The 20,873-nt window shown below is 37.1% G+C and overlaps 1 protein-coding gene across 1 annotated transcript in view; it reads left to right on the top strand.

Annotated features, from left to right (window-relative positions):
* Positions 1-20,873, top strand: part of Lrpprc (leucine-rich pentatricopeptide repeat containing) — a 104,056-nt gene that overhangs the window by 28,651 nt on the left and 54,532 nt on the right. The window contains exons 12-15 of the mRNA XM_013517542.1: positions 1,532-1,650; positions 3,492-3,585; positions 6,471-6,537; positions 19,633-19,660. Coding sequence (XP_013372996.1) covers positions 1,532-1,650; positions 3,492-3,585; positions 6,471-6,537; positions 19,633-19,660 — 308 coding nt within the window. The remainder of the gene's footprint in view (positions 1-1,531; positions 1,651-3,491; positions 3,586-6,470; positions 6,538-19,632; positions 19,661-20,873) is intronic.

The raw sequence follows: 20,873 nt of genomic DNA, 5'->3' as shown, positions 1-20,873 counted from the left end.
TTATATAACAAACTTACAGAAATGCAGCTTTTCTATAAGGATAGTATAGGTCAGAAACAGACAGGAAGTTTTAATAATGAGAAAGTAATACAACTAAAGTGGTAAATTTTAAAAAGGACAGTAAATATGTCCTTTTTACTAAACTGTGGCCTCTGTGAAATTAGGTGATACCTGAGTAATTAGTTTTCTAGAATTAATTGAGTCTAACACCAGGAAACCAGTTTGTACTATTTGAAGTTAATTGTGGCTTTGGAAAATGTGAAATTTTAAGAAGTTACTGAAGATATTTTTGTGGGTTGGGGTGGAAGGAACAATTGTCTAAACTTTTAAGTTCTTTTATTTATTTTTTTGTATTTTATTTACTGGGGATTGAACCCAGTAGGTAAGAGCTCTGCCACTGACTTATATCACCTCCCTTTAATTTTAAATGCAATGAGATAATCATTAGAATCAGTTGTTCTCTATTCATTTTTTGTTTTTAAGTTGTAAAATATGAAGTCAGAAGTTAGTAACAGTTACAGAATTTTTTTACTTAATTTAATTGAGACTTCTTTGGTTTTTTTTTTTTTTTTTTTTTTTTTGGTGATATTGGGATTTGAACTGGGAGTGCCATGGCCGATGGCCCTCAGCTACACCCTCAGCCCTATACTGTTTTGAGACATGAAGTTGCCTAGCATTGCGATCCTCTTGCCGCGGCTTCCAAGTTGTTGAAATTATAGACATGTGCCAGCAATGCCTATTAAACACACTTCTTGAAACTGGTTGTATTTTTGGCAGATGCCCCTTATTCCATTCTCACAGTCCTTTTCTACTGCCCCATTTATTCTTGTCAAATTTTACTCTATAAGTCCTCACTGCTCTAAGATTATGTTAATGTCTTTTATACTTTGTTTTTTTTGAGCTAAGGTCTCACTCTGTAGTTGAGGCTGGGACTTAAACTCACTTTGTAGCCCAGGCTGGCTTCGAACTTGCAGCGGTCCTCCTGTCTTACTCCCAACTGCAGGGATTACAGGCACGTGTCACCACACCTGGCGATGCTGATGTTTTCTAAGCACTGTTTATTTGGGGTACTCGAAGTGTAAGGCCTGTTGCTTAATTGATTTAAATTTTCTTGTCATAATTTCAAGGACAGTGTTGTTTTTGTTTTTTGTGGGTTTTTTTTTGTCTTTTTGAGACAGGGTCTCGCTATGTAGTTCAGGCTGGCCTTGAGCTCACTTTGTAGCTCAGGCTGGTCTCGAACTCACAATGATCCTCCTGCCTCAGCCTCCCGAGTGCTGGGATTACAGGGGTGTGCCACCACACCCAGCCGCTACAAGGACAGTTTCTTAGTACTCACTAATAGAGGAGGGTGAAGAGAGGAAGAATTAATTTTTGTTTCTCATCATTTTTCCCAGTCGCCTTGCTTTCTTGCTTTCTCTGTTAGATAAAATGCTGAGTAATTTTCTTACATTATCCCATAGAAAGTATTTGAACTGCACTTTCTGATCTTTTGTTAATTTATTCCAAATCTTTTATTTTTGTATTTTAACAGGTATAGTTGATGTCTTCAAAAGAATGCAGGAAGTGGGTGTAGAGCCTGATCCAGAAACATATATAAGTTATGTGTTTCCATCCTTTGACAGTGTAACAGCAGTACGTGCTCTTTTGCAGGTGAGTACAAGTGTGGTTTTAACTGTATAATTTTTTTTTTTTAAGGGTAGGAAAATTTATTGGGGAAAAGGAAGGGGGAATAGGAATAGCTCCTAAGAGACAGGTGGGGTCCCGAGTGGCTTTCACTTAATTGTATAACTGAAGAGACTATCTTTCTTTTTAATGTTTTATCATTTTATAAGTGTCCATTAGCAGTAAATTTGAGTAAGTTTTTTAACCTGTTGGCTTCCGTTTTCTTAAATTGGGATAGTGCTACCTGTCTTCCTTGTGGGAGGTACAGTATTATGAATCAGATAAGATCTTGTTAATAAAAAAGCTTTCTAAACGTAACGTCTATTATAAGTTAAATAAAGCTTTCTCCTAGGCTTTCTTCATCAAAAGTGTAACAAATGTTTATTAAATGTTCAGAAATGCTAGAGTGAAGCTGGATGTTGTGCTGCATGCCTGTAACCCCAGCAGAGTGGGAGGCTGAGACAGAAGGATCACAAGTTCTATCTCAGTATGGGCAATTTAGAAATTTAGTGGGACCCTATCTCAAAATTTAGAAACGGGCAGAAGATGGAGCTCAGTACAAAAGCCCCTAGATTTATTTAATTCCCACTACCAAAAAAAGTTGTCGAGCTAAGGACTGGTCATATGCTCATATGTATATGATCTTCTAAAGCTTTGTAAAAATACTAGTATTTTACATACATTTGTATATTTATAATATCCTCAGGTGATGTGCTTTTTTATTTTTAGGGTATGTTAAAAAAAATTTATTCGTCATCTTTAAAAAATATACAAATCTTTTAAAAAGTACACAATCTATATTCACTAATAAACTAGAAAATATTAATGTTCAGATTATACAACTCATCCGTGGTTCCTCAAGTCATTTTTGCTTAAAACTTGTATTCTTTCACATGTTAATATGCTTAAATCTCTTAGCAACAATTACAGTGACTTTCCGTTTGATACTTTCCCATTAGCAATATATAATTCTACAGATTCTCTTTTATGTGTGTGCTGTTTTATTGTATGGCAGTACAATGATTATTTTTTTTACTGTAATTATTTTTATTGATTGCCTATTAATGTCTATGCATTTTTTCATACTGTGCTATTACAAAATGATTCAATAAATATATTTGTGTGAAATTTTAGTTCATGTACTTAAATTATTAAACAATTAACAATGGGGCAAGTGGTGACATACTTGGAGTTAAAGTCACTGCAAATTCCAAAATCTCTTCTTAGTTCTATTCATTGAGTTAGTTTGTTTGTTTTTTGAAACAGGGTCTCACTATATAACGCAGGTTGGGCTTGAACTCAGGTTGATCCTCCTGGTTCAGCCTCCTGGGTGCTGGGATTACAGGCATGTGTCACCATGCCTGGGGTATTCATTGAATTTTTGTTGAGAGAATTGTTCTTGTGTCTTCAACAGTACACTCTTCCTAGAAAGAAAACACTCAGGATATCAAATTATCTGTATATTGGATGAGCATTTAATTTGAAGTGTTAGAACTCTGTCTCAAAGCTTTTGCCAAATTTAGTTATGTATTTTTGGAGAAGTTTTTTTTTTAATTTTTTGGTCTTTGTGAGACAGAATCTCGCTATGCAGTTCAGGCTTCCCTTGAGCTCACTTTGTAGCCCAGGCTGATTTTGAAGTCACATGATCCTCCTGCCTCAGCCTCCTGAGTGCTGGGATTACAGGCGTGCTCCACCACGCCCGGCTGTAGAAGTTTTTTAAGTGGTAGATTATCAAAGAGTATGGTGGTAAAAAGAAATATTCAAGAAATAAACTGATACGATGTATCAAAATTGAGGCATATTTTCATTGACACATGCTTTATTTCTAGGAAAACAACTGTGTACCTAAAAATAACTCGCTTGGTGTAGCTGAAATGAGAAGCGAAGCAATGAAAGGGAACTTAAACTTTGTTTTATCATTTTGTAAGTATGAGCCATTAGCGGTAAACTTGACAGGTCTTGATTTCAGTTACTATGAGGGAGTGCAAGGTAGTTCATGTAATGGAAACAAGGACATTTGTATATCTTGTTAAAGTACACGGATAAGCCATTTTGCCAGTTGAAACATGGGGATAATTGGAAGGTATTCTAATTTGGAAGGACCTTGGAGGTAACATATGGTGATAAAAGAGTGGAAGTTGGGCCGGTTACCGGGAGACTCAAGTCCCACATATAATTCAGCAGCCGATAGGTGACCTGGAGCAAGTCTCTTAACCTCTCTGCTTCAGTTTCCTTAAATTGAGATAGTGCTACCTGTCTTGTGAGAGGTGTTGTGAAAATTGGATGAGACCTTATTGATGAAAATTCTTGACACCTGTAATTTAACATCTATTATGAAGAAAGGCATAGTGAGGTTAAATGATTTGTCCAAAGTAGTTAAGAATGCTTTGAGACAAAAGCAACATCTTCTGACGTAATCCTTTCACCATAGCACATTTTATTTTTGACAAATAAAATGTTCCTTAAAGTCTTTCTTTTTTGACATAACTGTCATGTTACTTGCTGAGTTTTTGTTTCTTGTGAAAAGTACATCATTTGAAATCAAAACCCACAAACACACCAATTTATATCTCCCTAAGATGTTAAAAGTTAATCTGTAATAAATGCATAGTCAAATTGTGTAGAGAGAAGCTTTGTAAAACCACAATTATTTTTACGTGTGTATATGTCATTGAAACTAGTACATTAATTAAATAGTTACTATTGTAAGGGGAAGGCACAGTATCCAGTATGAAAATAAGGACTGTTAGAGATGCAGTTATTTGAGTGAAAGGTTGTGTAGTGATGCTGGCTGCATTCTGAGTGTGTTGATTTTGCCCCGCTCTGTATAATACGTAGATTTTTCCATACTGACAAGTTGAAAACAGAAGCATTAGCACAGGAGTCTGGGCTCTTAAGGTGCCCACACGAGAGCTGCCTTTTCCTTTTATCATACCATCTGTTCCACCTTACTGTCAACCTCTTGGTTTTTCCAACTTGTTTGTTACTAAGGAAACTAGATGCTTTTTGTCAGCAGCCTTCCAGCTTGCTGAGATGTTTTAAGATTTAAAAAAAAAAAACAACTTGACAGTATTCTGTGAAATACTATTTTGAATAGTACAAAAATACATTTTCAAGAAGATGTTTATTAAATTTGAAAAAGGAAAATGCCACAGACAGTCAGACTAAAGAATATTAGCGCTTCTTCCTGTCAGTAGCTTTCCTTCCCGCTTGGATTTACGGGTCTTTGAAGAACAGTTAGTTCTGTGCTGGCTGCTGCTTGCGTTATGCAGCTGTTAGGCATGCGCTGTTGGTTACTGCATCATAAGGATGGGTTTTCTTGCTCAGGTTTGTGTGTGTTATTAGGACACATCTTCCCACGTACATCTGTAGGCATGGTCAGTTAACTGATGAACCAGAATTAAAGGTGATCAGAGGCGTGTGGTTGCATCCACTTTAAAATTCCTTGAATGACTAAGTATAAGTCATTTTAAAAATTATGTGTTAAGTTTTTAAGTGCTATACAGTCACTGAGAAACTGAAGTTCCTTGTTCAAGTGATGTAACAGTTGATCTAAAACAATTTTTATGTGTAATTTTTTATTTATATTTAAGTGAGTTGGAAAAAATATTAAAATGATTGTGATTCCTCCCTTCTGTTTTCTAAAAAAATTAAACCATGTATTTTAAGTTTTACTTAAGAAGTACTGTCTTCAGAATTTACTTCTACTGTGGATTTCTCTGTTACTCTACTCACCTTGTATCATTCAGAAGCTACTTTTACATTTATAGTGAAAAGATTAAGTCAGTTACTTACAACGTGATACCGTTATAATAAAATTGCAGAGAAAAATAAATTGCAGCCATCAATATAGAAACATGAAGGTTGTTGACCATTAAATGACAAAATAAGTAATATAGAAAATACTAAGAAAAGTAAAAGATTAATACAAATCTCTTTCATAAAAGAGATGAGGACATGATTTTATTAAGCCTTTGATCATGGTGAAACATGGGATGAGAAAGTGGGAATGGTTCAGCAGAACCCAACAATAGTCTCAGAATGAAAGTACGTTCCCACCTTCTGTCTTTAAAGGACAAGTCACCACAGGTGTTTCTCCATGGTGTTATAGTGTCCAGGAACAGATGATCTCACATGTGTAGCAGCACGATTCAAGTATGCCGACATACTAACCATTATCGTTTATATGTTTATATCATGAAAATGAAGAAAAATGCTTTAAAAGTATGGTGTATATTACAGTCATGTACAGTAGTACCTCGGTTCACAAACTTAATGTGTTCTATGATTTTGGAAAAGATGGCCACATTTGTGTTTGTGTGGGAAAGATGACCACAGTTGTGTTTGACACCCAATGCAGAGTTTGCAAACAGAAATAAAATTTTGCCAAATGCTTCTGCCTGTGACCAAATAGTGTGCAAACAGAACCATTCGTGAACCAAGGTACAACTGTATTACCATATTATATAATTAATTTGTGTGTGTGTGTGTGTGTGTGTGTTTGAGACAGAGTCTTGCTATGCAGTTCAGGCTGGCTCTAAGCTCACTTTATAGCCCAGGGTGGTCTCGAACTCACAACTGTCCTCCTGCCTCAGCCTCCCAAGTGCTGGGATTACAGGCATGCGCCACCACACCCAGCTACATTATGTAATTACTTTTATATGAAACATTTTCATTTTTTAAATTTCAATTTCTCAACTGAAAGTTGAATGGTATCATCAGTAAAATGTGCAAATAAGTTGGTAATTCAGGGTTTTTTGATTGTTTTGCTTATCTGAGATTTATTTTGTGATTGTTTTCTTTTGCAGTGGAATCAAATACATTGCCTTTGTCACTTAATTCTCTGAGAGGAAGCCTAATTACAGGATTTAGGAGGTAAGATGTGTTCTTTACTAGATTTGGACTGATTTCTCCTGTTCTTTTGATGTGTTACATGGTGAATGACGTAGTTACCTGAAATAACTTTATTTTTCCTTCTAAGTACATAGTTGAGATGAATTCAAGTGGCCTTTTATCTCCTCTTTCCCAAGAACTGCAGGTTGGTTAAGATGTATTTCCAGAAACAAAGTGCTGCTGGGGAGATAGCTCAGTGGCACAAGCGCCTCCCTGGCAAGCACAAGGTCCTGAGTTCAATTCCCGCTACCAAAAAAAAAAAAAAGTGCTGTTTGAAAATGGCTAGTTGAAAAAAAAAAAAAGAAAAAAGAATGGCTAGTTGGAGTTAATAGTCAAAGTTGTGTGTGCATTGTTTATTTTTGAGCATTTAATTACAAGGTGACTTTTACTCTGTATAATATACACCCTTCTCTGTGTGTTGAAGGCAAGTTACTGATTTTTCCCTTCTTTGTTACTTACTTTCTGTTATTACGATGAGAAACCCGAGTCAGGCTGGCTTTATTTTGAAAAGAAGTCTGTTTAGGTCACAGTTCCGGAGGTTCAAAGGCTTCAACTCAGCCCTGGTGAGGGCCTCTTGGCTGCAGCACGTCATGGCAGAGCATATCGTGATGGAGTGAGGGCAGGAACAAGAAATCACAGAGCAAAGCCGGAGAACAGTTTAGTGGTTGGGCTCAGTCTGGCAGGAGCTTAAGAGTCCCATGAGAACTCCTGTAATCCTTTCCAAAAGCTGCCCTCAGTAACACAAGGGCCCCTCATCATACCCCATTCTTGACGTCACTATACTGAGAACCCAAGCTTCTAATACCTTGGGGAGTAAACTCAAACCATAACATTTTCCACTCCGTTATTTTGAAAATACTCACAAAAAGAAAGTCTAAAAAAATTAATTGCCTACATACCTTTTATCTAGATTTACCAGTCAGATTGTACTACATTTGCCTATCTCTCTTTTAACAGTTTTGCTATATGTACACACACACACACACACACATACACGCACACACACTGCTTTTTTTTTTTTCCAAACCATTTGTAATTTTAGACATGACACAATTAGCGTAGGAATCTCTTTTTAAGAATAAGGTCATGTATATTATTATAATGTCAGTATCACAGCTAAAATAGTAAGTACTATATCGCCTGATACAGTAGATACTCCATATTCAGATTTTCCTAGTTTAAAAAATTTTCCTTTATACCTGTTTTACTTTTGACAGAAGATTCCGTTAAAATTCATCCATTTCATTTTGATTGCAGTGTTTCTTCTCTAAATCCAGAACAAGTCTCTTACCCTTTTACGGCATTGACTTTTTGATGAAGAATCCTGGCTAGGTTCCTTCTAGAGTGTCTCTCCCATATTTTGTAAACATCTGTTTTTTTTTTTCCTCATGCAAAATCAAAGTAAACATTTTTAGCAAGAAAATTATAAGAGATGGATACTTCTTGTGTCACATAAAGAGGTATTTCAGGTGTCCAATATTAATGCCATCAACTGTTGGATCATTTGGTTAGCTTTCCATCAGTGTAACAAAATTCTTTGTTGTTGTTGTGCTTTTTTTTTTTTTTTTTTTTTTTTTGTGGTGGTACCAGGAATTGAACTCAGGGCCTTGTGCTTGCCAGGCAGGTGCTTATACCACTGGGCTATATCCCCAGCCCTGTAACAAAATTGTTGAGACGATTAGCTCAGAAAGGTTTATTTTGGTTAATGGTTTTAGAGGTTCCAGTCCATGAGCAACTGGCCCCATGCTTTGGTCCTGTGTTGAAGCAGCTGTTTACCTCCTACCCAGGAAGCAAAAGGAAAAGAGAAAGGGCCTAGTGTCATATGATACCCTTTGAGTGCTCACCCCCAGCTCCCCTCCTAAGGATTGCACTACCTCCCAAGAGTGCCACCCTGGACCAGGCCTTTGAGGGACAGTCAGCATCCAAGCTACAGCACTTGGTTAAGGTGGTGATAATCCCCATACCTGTTGCTTGCAAAAAGAACCTCATCATCTCCTTCCATACCTAGAAGAAATCCATAGAGTGATACTTGGGTACATTGCATCTATCCTGTTTTCCCCAAATCTGTCACTCTTTGGTATTAGTGGTCATTGGTAATCCGTGTTGAATCAATTGGTGGTTGCAGTAGAAGTGATTTTTTTCCCCCTAATTTACTGTCTTTTTTTGAGACAGGGTCTTGCTGTGTAGTTCAGGCTGGCTTTGAGTTCACTATGTAGCTCAGGCTGACCTCAAAACTCACAGTAATCTTCCTGCCTCAGCTTCCTGAGTGCTGGAATTAGAGACTTCCAGCACCGTGCCCAGCTAGTAATTTTGTCTTCTGTTCTGTTTGTAATAGTAATTTCTGATACTAATCCCAGTACTTTTTATACTATTCTATGGTAGAAGCGTGGGGGTGTTCTGTGGACTTCTCCAGAACTCCATTGCAGGCAAGAAGAGGTCAAATGAGGTTGGATTCTGTGCTGCTGTCCCTTTTTTTTCTTTTGTGTTGCTGGGGACCGAACCCAGAGCATGTGCCCTGAGCTACATCCTCAGCCGTTATTTTTATTTTTGAAACAAGGTTGTTGTAAGTTGTAAGTTGTCCAGGCTGGGCTCGAACTTGTGATCATCCTGCCTTAGCCACCCAGAGTACTGAGATTTACAGACTTGCACTACAGGCTTATCCGTCGCTACCTTTTCTTTAGCCAGTGCAGTTCCACTCTTCTGTTTTTTTTTTTTTTTCACTTGTTTTATGTACAAAGAAAAAAAATCTGTGCCTTTAAAAATAAAATTTGAAAAGTGTAGACTACATATTCAATTGGATAAAAATGTAGGTCCAGATTTTTGCAAAAGAACCCAGGGGCTGGGGATTTAGCTCAGCAGCACAACACCTGCCTGGCAAGCCCACTGTCCTGAGTTCTATTCCTGATACCAAAAAAAAAAAAAAAAAAAAAAAGGAGTCTGTATTGTAATAATTATGGAGTGAAATACAATAATATTTTGTATAGTTCTCCTTTAATTTCACTAACGTTACATTTTTTAGTCAGCTTGAAGGGCATTTCTTATATTTTACAAATAGGCCAGGCATGATGGCACAACACCTGCAATCCCAGCACTCGAGGGGCTGAGGCAGGAGAATCACTGAGTTCCAATTTAAGGCCATCCTGGACTACAAAATGAGTTCAAGGCCACCCTGAATTGCTTAGTGAAACCCTGACTCAAAAAGGCCAAAAAAGAAAGTAAATATTTCACAAATAGACTTATGATCTTTGGACCATAAAGCCGGCCCAATATGATAGAAGAGAAATAATATGTTATATTCCAAGGTTTGTCTTTGAGCTTTTTAGAACTTTTGTTTAAGAGTAGGACGGGTGTATTGGAGAATGGGAGTGGAGAATAGGAATAGCTCCTGAGAGACAGGAGGGATCCCGAGTGGGTTGCTGCCAGAGTCATCTCTACCAGAATGTTTTATAGGGCACTGTCACCAGGTGGGTGCAACATGGGTCAGTGTGCAGTCAGCCGGTAAGAGCACAAGTGTAGCAGCTTAGCTAATACTGATCCAGTAGGGAAGTGGGGCATATAGATGGCATCCTAATCTGGATTAATAATCTGTAGTCTTAGTTTTAGTAGTCTTCGTCTTAGGTGGGAAAGGATGTCCTGCCCATTGTCTTTGAGCTTTTAGTGGCTTTCTGATTGAAGTGCATAGGCATGACTGGGGGTGTGGGCGAGGTAGAGCACTTGGCTGCCATGCCAGGTGCTGGGTTTGACCCTCCACATCGTACAGAAATGGAAGCGCGTAGGCCTGCCTGCCCCTAGAGTCACTGTATCTGACTATTATTTTTTCCCTGTTTCTGCTGTTTGATTTTGTGTCAGCATCCCTGCTGTAATTTTTTTCTTTGCTGTCATTCTTGGCAACTTTCAGTACAGTTACCTTCAGTAGCCTATACACATTTTTAACTGGATACTTCTCATCTAGTTTGTGTTGGGAAATTAGGCAGCGCAAGTCATAGTAAGGAGAAATAATAATAGGTTCTAAGTAAGGGCATAAATAACTTACATTTTACAACAAAGACTTCGTGGCCTCTATTTTAATTATCCGTTATTTTGGAGAAAGTAGACAATGTGTGGAGTCCTGACCAAGAAAGATATATACTTAGAATGTATTTCATCTGTACATGTTGTCTTTATCATTTCCAGGCGTACAGTTTGGGTCCTACTATGTCTTTACATAGTCTAGCTTTTTTTTTTTTTTTTTTTTTTTCCTTAAACATAAGGTGATATAAGAACAGATATTTTTGTGTCCTTTCTACTGATTCTTTTATCTGAGTCATTTCTGGTCTGTTTCATTTGGTTAGGTTTTCTCCTTGTTATGGATCACTTTTCTGCTGCTTTGTAGTTTTTTATTGGGTGTCAGACCTTGTGGACTTCAAATTGGTAGAGGCTGAATGTTGTTTCTTTCTTTGTATCCCTTTTAATATATATTTTTTTTGTTTTGATTTGTTTTTTTGTTTTTCTCCGGTACTGGGAACCGAACTCACGACCTTGCGTTTGCCAGGCAGGCGCTTTTGCCGCTGAGCTAAATCCCCAGCCCCCTTTTAATATTTTTGAGACAGAGCTACTGAGACAGAGCTAGCTACTTGAAAGCTGTTCTCTAGTCTTTTATGCTTTGTTAAGTAGAACTGGGGCAGTTTGTAGTCTAGGGTTCTCCCTGGCTAACTTGATTTGAGGCAGTATCCTGGGTATTCAACATGGTGGCCTAAACATGTGGAAATTTTTGCGATTGTGCACTATTCTGAGCCCCATGTGAATTCTGTGATTGCTCTACCTGTCCTTACTAGAAGCATTGAAGCAGGTCACAAGATGTTCCCTAGGCTTGAGTATTTCCTCCGACACGTGTTCATTAGTACTAAGCTACAGACAGGACAGCCCTCTCCCGATCTCAGAGGATTCTCTGTCCAGGTCACATCTCTTGGGCATTCTGCCCTGTGAGTGCTGGCTTCTAAATTCTCATCTTAGGGAACCACTGGGTTCTAGGTTTTTCCTCCTTGTGCTGGGGCCTGGAAATCTCCAGATAAACTGGAGCAATCATAAGGGCTTGCTATGCTGGTTTCCTTTTTTTTTCATGTGTCATTGTTTTCTACTGCTTGTTGTCCCATGTCTGAAATCATCATTTCTGGTTTTTTACTTGAGGTGGGGACAGATCCAGTCCCTGTTATATTTCAGTTATTGCTGGGAAGGTACTGTCTTTTAGTTTAATAAGGATTAGGTAGTGTGACAAGTTTCTCTAAGACTACCCTCGGGCCCAGTGGGAAATTCCCTAGGGGTGCTCACAGGATTCCAGAAGTCTTCAGCCCGTCGTTATATTCTCCAAGCCGATTAATTACAGAATGCAGAGTGCAATCAGTAAAAAGGCACATGGGGCAAAATCTACAAGAAACCAGACATAAACTTCCAGGAGTCCTTCACCAGTAGAGTCACACAACCTTGCTTGTTCCTCCAGCAATAAGTTGTACTAACATATGAAGTGTCCAAGGTTTTTATTGCATCAGTCATGAAGGTACCCTCTACTTTGCATGTTACCACAATTCTAGACTCCCAAAGAGGAAGCCAGGTATTCAGCCTAAAGTAGTGAGCACAACAAGCCATTCTTATTTAGGGGAGAGATGGGAACCATCCTGAAAATTTAAGTTCTCAAGTGCCTGCCAGACACCAGTCTTACGAACAGACCTTTCTGAGGGATCAGTTTTTTGTTTTTGTTTTATTTTGGTATTGGGAGTTGAACTCACAACCTCCTACTTGCGTGGCAGGTGCTGTGTCCCGGCCCTAGGAGATCAGTTTGTAGTCTGCTATTTTAACTCATTACTGCACAGATGGACAGAACTAAAGCAGGGCTTCAGCAGTGGAAGTAAAAAAGGATGTATAAGAAGTTGTGGGGGATTAAGGTGATAGGGTATAACGACTGTGTATTAGAGGTTAGTGGCCAGGAGAGAAGATTAACCAGGGTGAGGAAAGAGGAGTAGATTACTATTGAGTATATTAGTCTTGACATGCCTGTATTTTCCATAGAGTGCTATTTGGCAGAGATCAGCGTTGGGTTTGAATATGGTTGTCACCAGGTGGGGTTTGGGTGCCACACGCATGGGAGTGTGGAAGCCCTGAAGGAAGAAACCTAGGACAGTGATTCTTCAATCCTTTCAGCCATAGATTCCTCTGAGAATTGTTGGAAGCTCATCATACCCCCTAAAAAATGCATACTATAAAGTTATAACTAATTTAATGTGGTTCATGAGGTACTTCCCTTCTGGATAAACATTTATTTTAAAAATTCAAATTTTAAAAAGGTACACTTGCATATTTTTTTTCTCAGTGTAGAAAACAACATCTATAAAAGGTTTTAGAGGTTTTATATTTTTTATTTTTGAACAGAAATGATACCATTCTTTACATCTGGTCTTAATGCCTACTTCAATACATGCAAAAGATTCCAGAGTAAGAGTATACTGTAATTTTTCAGTCACTCCTCTATTGTTGGACTCGGATTGCTTCAGATTTTTTGCGACTACTAAAAAAAGCCATGTGCTACATTGACACGTTCATGATGGGGCCGTAATTCATATGTCTCGCTGCCAGGCAGCTTGAGCCACCAGTGGTGTCTGTGTGACTGTCCCATGCATGACCGTACCACTTCCACCACCAGTGTTACAGGCCACCTGATGGTCACGCATGCACCACTGGTGGTTCTAGCTGCCAAGAACATGTGTTTTTTAATTGAAGTGGGGACAAATCCAGTCTGTGTTATATTCATTATTAGGAAAGGGCTGTCGTTCAGTTTAGAGATGGTGTGACAAGGCCCTCTAAGACCATCCTCAAGTCCAGTGATTCCCGAGGGATGGATATTTATATGCATATTTTCCCCTTAATTAGCAGAACCTAAAAAAGAGACTGTTTGTTTCAAAGGATATGTAATCTTTATCTTAAAAGCTATTGCTACATTACTTTCCAAAAGAAGTTTTATTAGCTTATACCTGTAATTTCACACATCTGCTAGTAACGTATGAGAGTACCGATTCCCCTTTTAGTTACAGAACGTTGTAATGTTTTTTAAATTTGGCCTAGCTAATATATGAGAATTCCAGCTCAGTGTAGAATTTAACCTTTACATCACTCCTGACTACTAAGCAGCGTTAGAACATACGTTCACCTACGAATTGGCCATTGGGATTTCCTCTCCTTTGAAATAGCTATGTAAATCTGTTGTCTGTTTTCTAGAAGGTCATCTGCTTTGACTTGTCAGTTTGTAAGATACTGTACTTGATGTCTTAGTTTAAGTTTTTTTTCCCTTCTGAGTTTTTTTTTTAAGCCTTAATAGAGCGATGAGAAGGAAGTCTGTGGGTCACATCCTGGGGAGTTTAATGGAAGGAGTCAGTGAAGAAAAGGAAGAGAAGAGATAGATTGGGAGCCAGTAGAACCAGTAGGGAAGAAATCAATGAATTTATCAATTTAGTTTTAGATTACTTGTATTTTTATTTGAAAAGTCCATACCCAGGAGCTTCTAGTGTTCTTGCCATAGACTTAATAAAAGTAAGTTTTAATTCATCCTTTTTAGGCATGTTTGCTATTTTTCTTAAAAAGTAAAGTTTGAGGTTGTGATGACTTGGCATTATTCACGAGGATATGTGCATAATGGGGAACTCCTGAAAATTCAGTGTGATTGATGTGATTGCAGCCCTGTATCTCAGCATTCACATAGCCAAGCTCTTCTTTCCTTTGATCTCGGATCAAATAGTTTATCCCTTTGTCGGCACAATCAGTGAGGTCACTGAGACAGTTACTGTCTCAGTGCGTTGTGAGCTAGCAACGTTAGAACTGGCTGAATGACCACAGAAAGCTACATGTAGATTGACATTGAATCAACGTCAGCAGTGTCACTGCCAGTACAGTTCACATTAACTTACCTGGAAGGCCTATACGTGTTAACACATAAGAGATTGACAAAAAGTGATTCCTTGCCAAAAATTAGTTCAGAATCTAAGCAGTTAGAGGACAGTGTAATTAGATATTATGGTCACTTTAGCCACATGTAGGGGAAATTGCATTTTATTAATGGACTATAACTTTTAGAGTAGTTACCTATCTTTTAATAAAACCTACCTAGTAATAGTTCTTAGCATGTGGACTGCAGTCTGTATTGGCTCAGATTTATTTACTTTTATGCTGTCCCATAATGTTTTTGATAAACTATTTTCTTTGTATCTTTGGAGAGTAGTATGTAAGTGGAAAGCTAGTATTTCTCTATGTTGACCAGTTTGAGAAATGGTAGATGAATGACAAGTATAATCCCTTCTTGGAGCTATCCATTTTATAAAATTATGTTGTCTGTTAATATATAAAGGCAAAATCACCTGTAAAAAATATATATAAATTATAGCTGGGTGTGGTGGTACATACCCGTAATCCCAGCACTCAGGAGGCTGAGGCAGGAGGCTTGCTGCGAGTTTCAGGCCATCCTGGGCCACACAGTGAGTTTAGAGCTAGCAAGACCCTGTCTCAAAAAAGAAAACAAAAACAAAAACTATGTAAACTTAAAGTTTAGGGTGAGCTTATTGAGGATTATTAGGGAATTTTTACTTTCAACCTTTTTTTTCCTTAAAAACAAAAAACAATGCTATAGAGGGCATGCTAAAGGGTATTTAGATCTGACTGTTAAGTTATTGAATTCTCATGTCAAATCCAGGGCAAAATGATGTTTACAATGAGTACAATTTCTTCTTTCCCCCCCGACAATAGTGTTGAACAAAGTCCAGATGAAAAAGAGGGTGTGTGCACTTAGTATAATATAGTGAAAGTTCTACCACCAGAAGTGCTGTGTGACTTAAGATATAATGATGCGGAAGCTAGTTCGAGATGTGGCTGGGAAGATAAGGTACCTAAAAGAAGTGTTTCAGAATTAGTGTGGAAGCATGAGTCTTCCGTATGCAGGAAAAAGAGTTCTATGAAGTCCATAAGGAACAACTTTCCTCCCCGATGAAGTCCAAATTTGGCAGGTGGGAGTCTGTATGCTGAAGTAATCTGTCTTCCATATGTTGAAAAAAACCAAGTTTCTGATGCTCAGACTTCTAGGACCACATATCAGCTCCACTGAAGTCATCAAGTTGAATGCCAGATTTATAAGGTCCTCTTTTTAGTCATGGAGTTTCTCACTGATGGCAGCCTGACCGCACCAGAAATGAAAGATAATGGGATGATTTTTTTGCTCTTAATTAGGTCCTGGACATTGTAAAAAAGGAACCAGAAGCTAGAGCAGAAACATAATGAAGAGGTCAGGGTTCTTCATTTTGTTTCTTTTCTGTGCCTTCTGGTCATGGCACGTTGACATTTTTATTTATTACTTCGTACGGTAGAATCACGCCCATGTCTATGAGGCTTTGTTGGTGCTGGCAGGTGCTGTGTTTTTAAAGTAGTTTTTCGGGTTTTCTTCTTTCTTTTCTTTACTTTTTTTTTTTTCTTGGTCTTTTAAGAGAGGGTCTCACTATGTACTTCAGGCTGGTCTTGAACTCACTTTGTAGTCCAGGCTGGCCTCAAACTCACGATTCTCCTGCCTCAGCTTCCCCAGTGCTGGGATTACAGGTGTGCGCCACCATGTTCAGCTTTCTAAAGTAGGATTAAAAAGCTCTGAGGTGCCAGGTGTTATGGCAGATGCCTATAATCCCAGCTACTTGGGAGGCTGAAGCAAGAGGATCAAAAGTTCAAAGTCAGCTAGGGCAGTGTAGTGAGACTTTTGTCTTAAGATAAAATTTAAATAAAGGCAGGCGATGTAGCTCAGCAGTAGAACACTTGCCTAGCATGTGTGGCCCTGGATGGGTTTGAGCCTTAGCACTGTGAAAGAAAGATCTGTAAAGATAATTTTCGTTTAGGAGCTACTTGGGCAAGTGTTAGCATTACTGTGTTAAACTTGTGTACATACTACTGGAGTTTCCCAGAGTTTCAGACCTCTGTCTGTAGTAAGGCTAAAATATTAATATTCTTCCATGATTTTCCTTCTGAATTCCATTTCCTACTGGAAGAAACTCAGCGCTGAAATCAGCCTTCTGTAGATACATTGTTAGCATTTTCTTCATCCCTGCTCTTCTAAGGTAAAAAAAAAGACATAAATTAGATTTAAAGAAAACTGTCATTTTAAAAATTTTGCTTCCTCAAAGACTTTCATTGTGGGTATAGGAAAAACAAGAATTAACCTGTTAATTAGACAGCAAATGTATTTCTAAAGAATATGTGATTAATTTTGAAAGAACAAGTACAGTGAACAGATAATCAGCAGTAAGAAACAAACACTGCTGCCTTTATTTAATAATCAAGTCTTCCAAGAGAATATAATATGAACAGTCTTTGCATCAGAATCTGATGTCATTTTTTTCTAAAAGTTTAAGCCTCTTCCAGAGAAGTCATTGAGAAGTCATGGGTGAGTCATGAGAAGCGTATAGTTCACTGTGTTTGGGCAGTCAGTAACCAGATACTTAGCATGTGACAGAAGTATCAACAGATACTCAAGCGCATTCTGCACGTAAGCTCACCATGGTCTGTCTTAAACATGCAGGAGTAAGTCAGAGTAGAACACTTCAGTGGGTGAAGTGAATATCCTCATTCCAAGCAGTGGGGCATGAAGAGGAAAGTATTTCATCAATACCTGCTCAAAACAATACAGATACAATACTATAGATGTGTTGATACTTTGGTTAAAACTGTATAGTGATAGGAATTTGTGATGGCAGACAATGTCAGGTTTAAAAACACCTGTGAATTTTTGTGAGTTGTATATACTGTGTTAACATTCTTTGGTTAACAGTTTAGTTATGGTCCTGAGACTCGGTTGTTAAATGAATTGGTTGCTAAATGAGGAATCGTATATAGTATATACATTACAATATTTGGAATAGAGAAATGGTCAAAGAAACTCGAACTTCATGACTTTGCTTTTGTTTGCAAAGCACCTACCTGCTGTACTGTCATGTATAACAATGTAAAACTGCAGTACTGCACTGTGCAGTAGGGTTAGCATAAATTACAGTATACTACGTAAAGTATATGTGTAAAAAGACTGTGAGGCTCTATAAACAAGATTACAGAACTGTATTAAAATATTTATAGCAGTGCAGTGTGTCATAGCTAACTCTTGTAAAAAAACCCAAATGCCCATCAACCTGAAGACTGGATAAAAAAGATGTATTTTTATACAATGGAGTATTACTCAGCTTTAAAAAAAGATAAACTCGGGGCTGTGGATTTAGTTCAGCAGCAGAGCGCCTGCCTGGCAAGCGCAAGGTTGTGAGTTCAACTCCCAGGAAGAAAAACAAAAACAAACAAGCAAAAAAAGATAAACTCGAAGCTCATATAGGTAAATGGATGCAACTAAAGACTGTACTATACTCATAAGTGAAATAAGTTAGACCCGCATGTGTAAACATCATATTGTTTCCCTAGTATAAGAACCTGAAAGAGTAAATAAAAATCCAAAAGGTACAATAGATATTGTGAAAGGGAAAGCAGCTGCGCAAAGGGAAGGAACAACTGGGATGAGGGAAAGGAGAAAAGAAGGAAAGAAGGGAGGGAAAAAATAATATATATTTGTATATAGGGATAGCTGGGATAATTGTACTGCTGATTTCTGTTGGTTTATTGAAGGAACAGTTAAAGCTTAAATTTTTTTTTCTTTTAAATTTTTTTTTACCAATTTTGCATGCGTATATCTGGTAATCTGAACAACTAATTTGAAGACAGCAGTGTGCAATATAACAACCATTGTTGAATTCCTATCATCTTGCGTAGTGAAATTCTGTTATCGTTTCTAATGGTTTTATTATTATTTTTTATTCTCTTTAAAAAATAGCAAAAAAAGACAGGTTATAAGTCTGGACAGTGCACTTCGGTTGTAAGTCTGAACAGGTATTAGACTTACCACAGAAACATAATTTGTCATCTTAAAGTTTAAATTCAGTAAAGCTTGTAGGCATCAAACATACAGAGCTTACAAATGGCATAAGATCAGTGTTCATTTATCCTGTTTTGCAAATGGTTTCATATTTAAATAGGCAACATTTGAGTCACCTGTTTTGCTTTTTTTGAAACAATTCCACATTTACAGACAATCATTTGTAATACAGAGAACTCATTTACCAACTTGTAGCATTCTGCTGCATTATTTACTGCTTCCACATTGTCATTTTTAAATAATGTATATATATTTTTTAGAATTGTCTCAACTTAAATTTTCTGTGTCACGACCCTTTACCCCTTAATGTGGTAGTATGTAATCCCACAGAAGAAAGATATCCTTGGACAGTAGCACAGTTAGCAAATTCAGGAAGCTAACATCACCAAGATATTTTTTTCATGTTCCAGTTTTATCAGTCATGTCTTTTTTAGCATTTCTCCCCATTTATAGAGAGTCCAGTTCAAGGATAGATGTTGTCATTTCTGTTTAATTTTCTCTAATCCAGAATAATTTTTCAGCCTTTGTCTTTTATGGCATTAACACTTTTTGAGAACCCAGGTCAGTTATTTTATAGAATGTTGCTCATAATGGTTGTCATGATTACATTCAGGTTATACATCCCCAGCTGGAATACCACATTAATGGTAATCTGTCTTTTCAGGAAAGTACATCTAAAGGGACCCAGTGTCCATCAGCAGCTAATTAGTGATGTTAATTTTGATCGCTCAGTTACAGTAGTTCATTTTTCCATTATATAGATGTTTCTATCTCTCTATCTGTTTTTTCCATAATAAATAACGGGCATTCTTTCGGCTGACTTTGGGATTGTGCAAATGTCATATTCCATCAAACTTGGACCCAAAGGTTTAGGAGTGGTTCTTCAATGATTCTTACCCAAGTCCGTCTTTATTTTGAAGATTCAAAGTGAAGGGTCACTCTTTCTACATTACATTGTCCTGATAACTGAGCTCAATTTTCCAAACATATGCTTATTTGCTTATTTAAGGGCTGTGATTTGTATACATACATAGTACATTGCCAGTGCATTTTAACTTAAAATGTTTTTTTTAAAACCCCTGGATTTATTTTTGATCCTTTGCTGCCCTCTGCAGGTCTATGAATATAAATCTTTGGAGCAAGGTAAGTACTCCTAATAATGCAAATCACAATTTGATGTAAAAATCCGTTACAAGCAAAACTTTTATACATTATGCAGTTCTACTATAAGTTAATGGATTTAAAATTTTAGAAGTGGTATTTGTAAAACAGTAGGAAGTTTGTTATGAAAGTAGCCCTTGACTTCTTTCTAAATTTTTACTAAGACTTTGAACTTTTCCAGAATACTGTTAAAATTGTTACAATGACATTTGACTTTTATTTACTTTGATGTATATATGTATATATATTTGTGTTTCTATGTGTGAATGGGATGCAGAGCAACTTTATATTGCTACCTTTTTAAGCAGTTAACTAGTTTTGTACAGGAAGCACAATTTTGAACTACAGAAAGATTTTCAGCTTAATTAAACAATTGGAATTTCCAATTTAAATATTTTTTAAAACCTAGATATCATTTACTTCTTGAACTGCCACTGTATAGTCAAATCTAATGTGGGGTAATTACATCTAGAAGTTGTTCTGTTTTCATTAAAGAGATTCCACTGTATCTTTGCTTCAAATTTGGCATTAAGTATTACTGTAATACATCTGATATATGGCTACAGTTCCTGATAGAATTTGTCTGCCACGTGTATGTTGATTAAAGGGGTTGTAGGTGAGGATATTTTTGTTTTTATTTCAAAAATTGTTGTTTCTATAGGCCCTTCTTATTGCCATGAATTGCAGCATTGTTTTCATGATGGTCTGTGGTCAACTTGCCTAATTTTCCATATTAGCTAGTAAGAATCATAGGAATAAATGAAGTTTGAGTTGTTAATGCACTGTTTTAAGGACAGATAAACTCAGTTGTAGAATACACATAAAGCAGTTTAGAATTCTTAACCCATATCATTTTGGACAGCTACTATATGTTTCTGTTCTGTCTTCAGCCAGAGGCTGTATAGCCAACTATTTTGTTCAAGCCAGTATTGTTGGTTATGTAATAATTTTGATCATAAAATATATCTTTGGATTCTTTTAAATTAAAAATTGCTGTTGGGATTAATGTTGAGAAATAAGTGTTACATATATCTTTTAGTGTTTGCAAATTGATAAGAATGAGAACAAACACATTAGAACATTTGGCCCCTATTATATTACTGCTATTAAAATGAATAGAAAGATGTCATTGAATACTAGAAAGTATAGGTTATTTACTGGGCCTGCATATTTTACTTTATTATTTCTGTAAACT

This window comes from Chinchilla lanigera, unplaced genomic scaffold (assembly GCF_000276665.1).
Source record: "Chinchilla lanigera isolate Chin_1 unplaced genomic scaffold, ChiLan1.0 scaffold00040, whole genome shotgun sequence".
Classification (NCBI taxonomy): Eukaryota; Metazoa; Chordata; class Mammalia; order Rodentia; family Chinchillidae; genus Chinchilla; species Chinchilla lanigera.
This window is presented reverse-complemented; position numbering and strand designations above follow the sequence as displayed.